Here is an 11,768-nt window from a genome sequence, read left to right as displayed (position 1 = left end):
AGAATGTAAATGTTTATACTCTAACCATATCACCACGCTCTACGTCTACTTGTAACAAACATTGTATTTAATAGATTAGTATTTCGATTTTAAAAATTCCTTTCATCAAGGAATTTCGTCAAATGAAATTACAGGTCCACATTATTTCTATCCTAGTGGACTGTAAGCCAACAGCAATGAAAATGTTATATAACTACATTGTCAACCCATCATGCTTCATGTGATTAAAGCTGAATACAAAATAAATTACAAATTTTCTTATGAGTTATTACAGTGAAAATCTGTTGACTTTAGGGGCACCTGGGTGGCTCAGCTGGTTAACCCACAACTCTTGATTTCAGCTCAGGTCATGATCTCAGGGTCTTGAAATGGAGCCCCATGTCAGGTTCCCTGCTCAGTAGGGGTTCTGCTTGAAGATTCTCTCTGCCCCTCCCTCCACTTGTGAGCTCACATGCACACATGCGCGCGCCCGGTCTCTCAAATAAATCTTAAAAAAAATTACTGTTCACTTTACCTCCCTTTAAAAAAGCAATCTAAATTAATGATTGATACTGCCACCGCACCCCCCCCCATGGATTTAGGGACAGCAAGGAATGGTCTCTTCCATAATACTTTCCAAATTCATGCAGAAACTATACACTGCACGAGAAAAAAACTTCTCATGAGAGAGGGGCAGAGGCGGGAAGAAGGCAGAAGAGGGCTCAGGTGTTGAGAGGCCTCATTAGAGAAGGAAGACGTGGGACACGGGGGAGGGAGAGCAGAGAACCTTACTCACTACAGGCCCCACACCCGAAGCCTTTGGAAAGACTGTAGGGAGAAGCCGATTTGCCTTTGGTTTAGAACAGAAAGGTGGTGACTACGGTCTCCCAGCTCGGCTACCAGTGAAAACACCCACTCCTGGCAAGGTCTCTCCGGCTCAGGCTGTGTCCGCCCCTCCGGGGCTTAGGAAAGAAACGCCATTATGGGAATAAACGTACAGGCACTTGAGGCCTACAGTATGGAGCTCCAGCAACACAACTCACCGGGATCCCCCGACCCAATTCATGTCTCAGAAACTTCTGAGGCCCCAAACGCAGGAGGTCAGACGTCTCCGTTCTGCGACACGCCACAGCTTCTTCAGCCTTAGCCAACTCCTTCCGGGCCCAGCCTCCCGACAGCCTCTGCGCCTACGCTGGCTGCTTGCGAGCCTCCCGAAAGCCTCTGCGGTTTCTGCGGAGACAGTGGCCTGATAGGGCCGCAAGGGACGCTGTGGGAAAGCCGGCAGTCCGCCTAAGGGAAGAAGAATCAGCAGTTTTAACCGCTGAGGCAAGGGAAGCCTAAGTAAATGAAGTTTCGGACTGTGGCCACAGGGTTAGTGTTTCAAGCCACCTCCACCATAATTTTATTTAGTTCTGTATTGGTCTCAGCCTTCTTTTTCAGATCAAAGATCAGACTTGGGGGAGAAAAAGAAGGCAAAGACAAAGCAACAAGATCCCTAATCCTAAAGGTGAAGCTTGCATTTCCACTTATCACTCCCCATACAAATCCTTTAAATATCTTTCACATATGATTTTAATATTAAGTAAACATGTTTATTAGGAACGTCGCACCGTAGTGATTTACTATTCTGTACATTTTGTGAGTACAGTGATTAAAATTTTATTTAAGCTGTAAAGGCCCAAAATCTTACCGAAAAAAATCTCAAATCAAGAATTGGATTTTGCTGCTCATTTCTGTGTTATGTTTGTATATCCTCACAAAACATTTATCCTACAAACTCTTCTATGATATTTTGGTTGGAAAATAGAAATCTCTTGTCACAAATAAATGCACAAAGTACCCTCCCCCTCAATTGTCATGATTATTTTCCAGAATTTAACCTAGGGAATATCTCAAAATTTCAAGTATTTTCTGTTAAGTCTTTGGGAAGGAGTACATAAAATAGGATTATGTCCCAGGGTAGATATCTTGTTTAATCACATAAATACTGATTTTTATAATAAAAATTCACCAAATATACCTATTATGGTTTGAATCAGACCAGGTGAATACAGCATTTCAGAACAAATTAGTCTTCTACATGGAGTGGCTGGTCATTTTTCAGTGACTATACAGTCAAGGCAGAAGCAATGACCCAAAGTTATTAGACTTTCCTACTTTCAACATTTTTAAACAGGTACAAATTGACTAAATTAACTAGAAGGGGAAAATAATTTGCTAAAGTATTAACCGACTCTTTTGATATATTGTATGTGAAAGGACATAAAGGAGAGGTTGATCAATTTACCGAGAAATCAAGAACTCTCACTGCTTTCCTTCCAGTCACAGAGAGACAGAAGTGGTCAATTAGGCTAAGGAAAAAATTAATCTATGAGACACATCTTCAGACAAGATATTTGCTGGTTTTTCCTTCACAGCAAAAGATATTTCCTTATTAACTAGTTATTAGGTAGTTATTTTTAACAGCTGAAATGTTGACCTAAGCTCTCATCTTTAGTGTTGTTTATGCCTCACATGAATAAGACTAACATGATCGATAGATAATGAGTCAAACACAGTGCTATTTTAGGGCCAGTAGGGCAATTAGGTAATCTCTTGGGTCAGGAAACAGTTCAAGAAAGGAATACAGCACAGATGAAATACTACTTAGCATTTGGTGAAAGGAAATCCACATAAAATTCTTAAATCTTAATTTATCTTTATTATTAAAAAATACTTACTTTCTGGTGATTTACTATCTAAACATACAATATGTATATTGTCTACATTAAACATTTTTTATTTATATGCTTGTATATGTAGATCTATTATAAAAAATCATTTTTATAATGATTTTAAAGCATATGGTTTAATATGTTTTATATATATTCTTGAGTATATAGAGAATCTATTTAATCTGGCTCTTCCATGGATATTAGTAGTTCACAGTTCACTTTGACACTGACATTAAGAATATCACACCTCAGGGGCACCTAGGTGGCTCAGTTGGTTAAGCATTCAACTCTTGGTCTCAGCTCAGGTCTTAATCTCAGTGTCGGGAGTTCAAGCCCCACATTGGGCTTCACACTGGACATGGAATATACTTTAAAAAAAAAAAATCACACTTGAGAAGAGAGTAATTTGATAACGATTATTTATTTTTAATTTTCATTCATTTTCAAGATCTTTTTCTAAGATTTTTCTCCTCTCTTAAGCAAATTTTAATACTTTTCCATACAAACACATGTAAAGTTGAGAAGCTTGAGTAGAAATTAGGCTGAATTATGTTTAGTGTAGTAACAAGTGATTTCTTTGAACCTCCTTTTTCTCACCTAATTTGGAATTCAAAACAAATTAATATTATCTTTGTTTCAATTGAATACCACCAGTATAAAAAATGAAAGAATTACCTTGACATTCTTAGTTTCTTACTTAATGGGATATATTTCCAACTGGAATTACCTATCTGGTTTCCTATCATCTTGAATACTTCCTCTGAATGTCCTGAAGGCTGGAACACAGTCTCAGATGCTACGACCAAATCTGACCTTTGGGAGCAAGGTGGAATGAAGGGTGGGGGTAGAATTTAAATGGTCTGTACTTGAGGAGCTCAACATCAAGTCAAATCTCACATTGACCTTTTCCCCAGTTATAGTAACTGGCTTTCAACTTTCCTTGTACACAATTCTAGCAACCAAATTCCTATCTTATTTTCCTCATACCTACATCCTCATTCTAACAAGTCTTTCACCACACATTAAAAGCTTGCTCCTGTACCCCAGCCTCCATATCACTTGGTAAACTGACCTAGCTACAAGTAAGCGTGGGCCTGTTTGGATCTCTAATGTTCTTTGCATCTAGATTCCCACTACACTGTACCTTCTATGAAATGGCTAATGTTCTAATGTTCTTTGCATCTAGATTCCCACTACACTGTACCTTCTATGAAATGGCTGTCCTATGTCAGTGATGTAAGCCACTTGCCTTGACTGCCAGCTGCTTTCTGACCTACACATCCCTCTGTGTAGCATGTTCTGTGTAGCATGTTCTGCCTGGCTGAACACCCTCTTGTCATTCCCACTTAAGTTTACCCTGGCCTTCCACTTGTCCTGTCACAGTGAGGAGATGTGACATAAAGAATTAAAATTTATAAATGTCAGACAGCCTTATTTGACACATGAAAAGCATAAGATTAGGAATAAAAGATGTTGAAAATACCTACTATAATACCATGATCTCTACACACAGACTTAGAAAGTCTTAATGAAATGATTGTGCCGCTAATATGGCCAACTATCAAAGAGATTTGCATGAATTTGCCACTCATGCATTATAAATTTGCTGAATTGAATGCAAACAAACGAAAAGAGACTTGTGATGATTCTTGGAATTAATATAGGTACATGGGAAAAGAGTTTTTAAAGTTTACGAATATTGTTACTAATAAAAGTCAGAATAGTTCTTTACTCATAGTAAATTGAATAATGAAGATCATTCAACACTGAGACAAGTTTTATATTCTATCACAGGGCTTGGCAAACTTCTTCTGAAAGGGGGTCAGGTAGTAAATAATTAGGCTCTGTTTCATCTACTCAATTCTGTCACTGTGACTTGAAAACCATAAACAATAAGCAAATAAATGGGTATGGCTCTGTTCCAATAAAACTTTATTTCTGGATGCTGAAATAAAAATTTCAGAACCGTTTCATGTCATAAAATATTCTTCTTTTGATGTACTTTCTTTTTTTTTTTTCTTCAGATTTTTATTTCTTTATTTGGGAGAGAGCAAGAGAGCAAGAGCACAAGCAGGGGAGGGACAGAAGAAGAGGGAGAAGCAGGCTCGTGGCTGAGCAGGGAGCCCAACTTGGGGGCCAATCCCAGGACCCTGAGGTCATGAACTGAGTCTAAGGCAGACACTTAACAGAGCCACCCAGGCGCACCTCTTTTGATTTGCTTTCAACCACTTTAAAACGTAAAAACTATTCTTGCCACAGGGGCCAGATTTGGTTGTAATTTGCCAACCTCTGTTTAATGCATATTTCCCCAGACTTCCAGATGACTAGAAATGTGTATGTATGTTGTGTATAGGGGGAGGGGTGGGAAAGCAAAAATGTTTTTGCATATTTGGGAATATACCCAACCTTACCTAAAAAAAGGCTCATTACATTTTTTAAATATGCAGAATTTTGCTTGACTATTTAGCAGTTTAAGTCCTCCATTCGTGATGTACAGAATTTTTCTTTAACACACTTGCTTTTTATCAAGTAACCAAGATGGAAATGGGAAGTAACCAGGAGATTATCTCTAAGCCTAAACAAAAGAAACAAAACAAAAGCTTGAAAAACAAATAAACAAACAAACAAAACTCTTGAAAAATAAGTAATGTTCTGGAGAAGCTAGTCACATACCTCCAAGTAACAACTATCTAAAGAACACAAGGAGATGGAAAAAGGGAAACATTGCACTGGTTTAATAGTCACATTGTAAATAAATATGCTTCATTGCTAAAAATAGCAGTTAGAGGGCTAGAAGATTTTTATTATAAGGACAAGTAAACACGGAGATGAAATTATAGCAAATAATTCTTTTTTTATAATACAGATTTCTATTTATTTACCAGAAAAAAAGAAAAAAAAAAACCCTCAACCACAACTTGTCTGATAGGTTCTAGGGCTTCATGTGATACCACAGAGAGAAAAAAATAAAAATGGGGGGAGGGGAGTGGCACCAAAAAGCAGATCTAAGTATTTGATACTTTGTTCTTTCCAGTGCCCTCCAAACTTGTCACTTTCTTCTCTCTCCATTTTAGATTCATTGCATACCCTTTTCGGATTCTTTTTATGTTAACCCTCTTGTTCCTCCTCCGTCATCTCCCTAGCTCCTTCTCCCTCATCTCGTTTTATAGCTCTTTGAACATCTCCCTTTCTTTTTGCTCTTCCCCTTGTGGTACCTACCAAAACCTTAGAGAGGAGATGTATATTCTGAAACTTCTGTGGCTTCTAAGTGACGCTGAGCATGCTCAGTAGCTAGGCCAGGTTTTGTCGCCAGCAGCTGCCCTGATTCGACCTCTCCTAAAATAGACGTTTAACTCTTTGAATTCCTGCTTAAAGATGTAATTCGTTTTGCTCTCCTCATTTTCAAGGTTCAAAGGGAGGCAGCGAGGATTCCAAGGTCCCACCGCTCTCCCAGCCAATGAGGAGCCCAGAGGGAGGAGCCTGGGGCGGCTTGATGCAGCTTGAGCTTCCGAGGGATTCATCCCCGTAGATGCCTTGGACTCTGAGCTCTGCTGCATCTGTCACAGCAGAGCAAAATTAAAGCAAAAACAAAAACAAAAAACAGAAGAGGAGAAATGCTGCAGATTATGGAACGCTGTAGGACTTACTGAAACATTTGCTGGGGATTCCCGTGGAGCATGATCTTATAAAACCAATTCTTTTTGAAGCCTGTTTGGGTAACTGGGAAAATGACAAATATGCTAAATGCAGCAGCTGATCGGGTGAAATGGACCAGATCGAGTGCTGCTAAAAGGGCTGCCTGCCTGGTGGCTGCGGCATATGCTCTGAAAACACTGTATCCCATCATTGGCAAGCGTTTAAAGCAATCTGGCCACAGGAAGAAAAAAGAAGCAGTTTATCCGGCTGCAGAGAACAGAGAAATACTGCATTGCACCGAGAACATTTGTAAAAAACCTTGTCCTGGAGTGAATGCAGATTTTTTCAAACAGCTGCTAGAACTTCGGAAAATTCTCTTTCCAAAACTTGTGACCACTGAAACAGGCTGGCTCTGCCTCCACTCGGTGGCTCTAATCTCAAGAACCTTTCTGTCTATCTATGTGGCTGGTCTGGATGGAAAAATTGTGAAAAGCATCGTGGAAAAGAAGCCTCGGACTTTCATCATCAAATTAATCAAGTGGCTTATGATTGCCATCCCTGCCACCTTTGTTAACAGTGCAATCAGGTACCTGGAGTGCAAACTGGCTTTGGCCTTCAGAACTCGCCTGGTAGACCATGCCTATGAAACCTATTTTACAAATCAGACTTATTATAAGGTGATCAACATGGATGGGAGGCTGGCAAACCCTGACCAATCTCTTACTGAGGATATTATGATGTTCTCCCAATCTGTGGCTCACTTATATTCCAATCTGACCAAGCCTATTTTAGATGTAATCCTGACCTCCTATACGCTTATCCAGACTGCTACATCCCGAGGAGCGAGCCCAATTGGGCCCACCCTACTAGCAGGACTTGTGGTATATGCTACTGCTAAAGTTTTGAAAGCCTGCTCTCCCAAATTTGGTAAATTGGTGGCTGAAGAAGCTCACAGAAAAGGCCATTTGCGGTATGTGCACTCCAGAATTATAGCCAATGTCGAAGAAATTGCCTTTTACAGAGGACATAAGGTAAGACAGAAATTAAGGTGATGAGTGAAATGTGAGACTCATCCAGCTGCCACTGCAGTGCTAGATACCATCTGTTGTCCTGTTGATGGACCCACTTCTTTAGCGTTTTAGATTTCTATGACATCTAAACCTGTTTTGAAATATATGCTTCCTTACCTTTTTAATTACAATCTGTTAAGAACTGTGGAGTGCAAACTTTTCTGAAGTTTCATGGGAATAAGATTTTCAGCAATCTGAAAAATAGTCTACTTAGCCTCAGTTACCCAAATATGTTCAGAATTATCTCCAAAACATTTTCGTAAAACTTAAATTCTAACTGGTTGGTCCTAGAGCATTAGAAGAAAATTTTTGTTTGGAACTCAGTAAACACATTTCCACTAGGTTGGAAAATTTAGGATGGTATTCTTGTTCTTGTTCCTTTGTTTTTCAAGAAGGGAAAAAAAACATGCTTTCACATGAAAGACAAGTTTGACAATTTTGCATATCTGATCAATGGAGTGACCTCAGTCCTAAGAATTGCAGGAGAATGTGTCTCACAAACAGCATTTGCATTACTCTTAGTTAATGTTCAGCACCATATTTTGACACAAATAAAAAGAGGCAATGAAATGAAATTTTGCCTAGCTTTGAGGGAAAAGCTAAGATTAGAGAAGAAATGAGGATGAGAAAAGGAGTTCCAGAATGTTATTTTTAAATATTAAAGATTTTCAACATTAAGTAGGTCCCTAAAATAGTTAGCCTAATTACATAAGCTTGCAGTGCGTTAAAGTAACTTCAGAATATTAACTATGATGGAAATTTTTAAGGTGATGCATCTGAAATCTTAATACAAATGAATTTGCAAATGACATATTAAGGAATTCTGAAGCTGAAAATGGAATTTTAATTACCAAATAGAATTATTTAATTTTTGAAGCATCATCAATTACAAAAAAAATTCTGAAGTAGTAGCAACCTGAAGAAGAAAATTTAAAGCAAATTTAGGACTTCTAATCCCACTTGAAAATTGGTCTCATGTGTTATAGTAACCATACTGATTGGTCATTCCTCTTGAATCATTGAACTCAGTGATGTAAATTATAGCATCCTGTAGGCTTCTTGCATTTAAGAGAAAATCCAGTAAATTGAGTTCAGAAGTGGAGTTAATTACACATATATGTGTCATGTCTTTATTTTTAGATGTTTTTGGTTTGATCAAAGAAGATAAGGTTTTAACATGGTTTATTCATGTCTTACAGGATATTATTTAATTTTAACATCTTACACATATAATTTTGAAGTCATAATTATAAATCACTTATATGTATTTTATACTTAACATCATATTGACTGAGCATTATGATTTTTTAAAAATAATACAGGTGTGGCCAAAACTAGATAATAATGGCTAATCCTGATATCGATCTGTTTATTGGTTGTTAGAATCATAGATAATACTATACTAAGTAAAATAAAATATATATGCTTATATATTTGAAAGTCCTCAAACATATAATATTTAATTTTATAGTTCCTGCTAGGTTAATTCTTATCTCTTCTTCCCTCCATAGGTAGAAATGAAGCAACTCCAGAAAAGTTACAAAGCTTTAGCAGAGCAGATGAACCTCATTTTATCCAAACGTTTGTGGTACGTCATGATAGAGCAATTCTTGATGAAGTACGTTTGGAGCAGCAGTGGACTGGTTATGGTGGCTGTACCTATTATCACCGCAGCTGGCTTTGCAGATGGTGGTAACGACATTTATGCTCAATCTCAAGTATATGTTTAAAATTAGTTCTCCTGAAGCTGTCACTGCTGGTTTTGTGTGAGAGAAACTGTGTATGCAGTTATTCTATGGTCATTATTGGTCAGAAACAATGGCAGACCTTGCGACATCCAATAATAAGATCAGCAATATTAAAAAAAAATGACAAGTGGCTCAAAACACCTTTCTAGTTCTGAGATATTTCAAAGATCTCTGATGCAGTGTGTCTGGGACTTAGCCTTGAGCACTTTTAATTATTCTGCCTAACACACAATGATTCTTTAGTTTGCATTTAAATTCAAAATAAATTAATACCTTCAAAAAGAGTATTATACAAGTTCTCCCCATGTGTTGTAAACTTCAGTTCTGTACATTCTGCACTCTTAGTCTATAAATATTCTATAACTGGATCAGCCCTGATTAGTGATTTGAAGAACTGATTGACTACATGAGGGAACCAGGAATATTATTTCAGGGAATGCTTCATGCCATGGAACAAGCTCTCCTCTACTTGTAGGTAATACAGATAATATCCTATGTAGCGGGATTTAGTGGCACTGTGGAGGTAGGGCTTAACAAGTTCCAGGCATCTAATTCTATTCTGTCACTATCTCAGTGGTTTTAACCAACATTTTCATCCTTTGGAATAACTAAAAAAGATAAGGGCAAGAAGGACCACATTAAAATGTTGTATAAAACCTAAGATGGGAGTTTGGGTTGTAATTGACAAGGATGGGGGAATTAATTAAAGAAGCATCATTTTTCTGCTCTTCCTCCAAAATAAAATATTCTCCCTCCTTTTTAAAAACCACTTGACCAAAATTGGCCTTGGTGTTGAATGTGCTAGAGAAAAGCATGGTCTTTGTAGGCATGTTAATTAAACTTCCTAAAAATCAGTTTCCTCACCTATAAAGTGAAAATCAGAAAGGCTACTTCAGAGAGCTGTTGTGAGGATTTAGTAAAGTAATGCTTATAAAGTACAGAGTATACTCTTGATGTTCTTGACATATGGTGACAATTATTACCTAGAAAACAAAGGCAGCACTAAAATAGTGTAACAGAATTCACACCATATTACAGTTATTTTTGGTATAGAATTGAGAATCAGTAGCTATTTGTTTGAAGTCATCTAATAAAAACAAGTATAATATTACCTTTTCTTTACTATATTGAAAAAGTGCTTTAACCAATTCTTACAAAAATATTTGTCAAATTTGAGTCTTTCTTAACCTAAAATTGTTCACTCTAGTAAATTAAGATTTGTCAGTCCCTTAGTGTTGAGTACTATACATATACCAAATATATTCCACAACTTAACTGATAGCCAGTGTATTTAGATCGCTAGGAAAACTAAATTTTATCTGTTTTCATATTTTGTTTTGTAATCATTTTAATAAGTTTATATTGAAAAAGTCATTGTTAGTAATAATACTTTCAGATTTAATCCTTCCATAATGAAATAATTACTTTTTCAAAAGAGTATTAGAGAAAAAAAAGACAACTTAAAAACCTATGGTCTTAAGATTAGTTTTACTAAGAAACTTGACAAAATCATCAGATATTCATAGTGAGTCTCTTTAAATTTATGGTTAAAAGTTTCATTTGGAATATATATTAGAGATAACCCCAATGACAAGATTATGGTGTAGTTATGTTAGTCATTGGAAGCGCTGGTCTTATTAGAAAACCCTGAAGCATTCACCACAGAACAGAGAAAATGCAACTATTACTGGTGACAAATTAACCCCACAGAGACCAGTTAGAAGTAAACAGTGTATGCAAAGAGTCTAACAATCTTACTTCTGTAGGTGATGTAATAAGATGTTTAAAAATAAATCCTATAAATCCTGATAGTATCTTACTAAACTAAAGAGACAACATAAAAATTTTTAAATAGAAATTATGATAATAATTATATTTGTGCAAATGAACCAAGTAATTCTTAAAGCTTCCTTTCAGAAGAAAATTTTATACAAAGAGAAGCAATATGACAATTACACAGACAAAAAATGAATTCGTATGTCAACATAATGAGAGTAAACTTCACTATCTTCTGTAATTTCTAAAGTTACTACATGTATGCTTATAATGTTTCTATGCATATTTTTACTAAATATATTTGACCTACAATAATTAAACACATGAAAATATTAAGTTACCATTCTACTCAGGTAAAATTACTTTTTTTTTTTAGATAATGATAGGTCTTTGAGGTCTTGGAATTACATACCCTATATTCTAATCTTGTCTTCAATCTTAATTTACACATATGCCTTGCATTGTCTCTAATGTTAGAGATGAATCAAGCACCTGATACTGTGCATTTTAGACAAAAATACATGGGAAAAAATGGGTGAATAAAAGAGGTATGGCAAAGAGAAAAGGAGAAAATGTAGGATAGAGAAAAGAAAGAAAAGAATAGATAAAAAAGAAGTAGGGCACTGTTCAAATTTTGACTCTGCTATTTAATACTTACCCATCCTTGAGAAAGTTACATAAGCTTTTTATGTCCCAGTTTTCCCATCATAACTACAGGGATAAGATTATATATCTCACAGAATTGTTATGAAATTATGTATAAAGTATTTAATGTGCTTTGAAACAGTCCTTGGCAAATAATAAAAACTTAGGTGGAAGCAATTGTTAATATTTACTATAGTCTT

At 36.4% G+C, this 11,768-nt stretch overlaps 1 protein-coding gene across 1 annotated transcript in view; it reads left to right on the top strand.

The window, feature by feature from the left end:
* Positions 1–6,233: 6,233 nt before the first annotated feature.
* The window catches only part of ABCD2 (ATP binding cassette subfamily D member 2), a 63,730-nt gene continuing 58,195 nt past the window's right edge, over positions 6,234–11,768 (top strand). Inside the window, exons 1-2 of the mRNA XM_034646376.1 lie at positions 6,234–7,360; positions 8,911–9,091. Coding sequence (XP_034502267.1) covers positions 6,422–7,360; positions 8,911–9,091 — 1,120 coding nt within the window. The 5' untranslated portion in view covers positions 6,234–6,421. The remainder of the gene's footprint in view (positions 7,361–8,910; positions 9,092–11,768) is intronic.

This window comes from Ailuropoda melanoleuca, chromosome 16, assembly GCF_002007445.2.
Source record: "Ailuropoda melanoleuca isolate Jingjing chromosome 16, ASM200744v2, whole genome shotgun sequence".
Lineage (NCBI taxonomy): Eukaryota > Metazoa > Chordata > Mammalia > Carnivora > Ursidae > Ailuropoda > Ailuropoda melanoleuca.
Note: the sequence above shows the minus strand (reverse complement) of the source record. Positions and strands in the feature narration are given on the sequence as shown.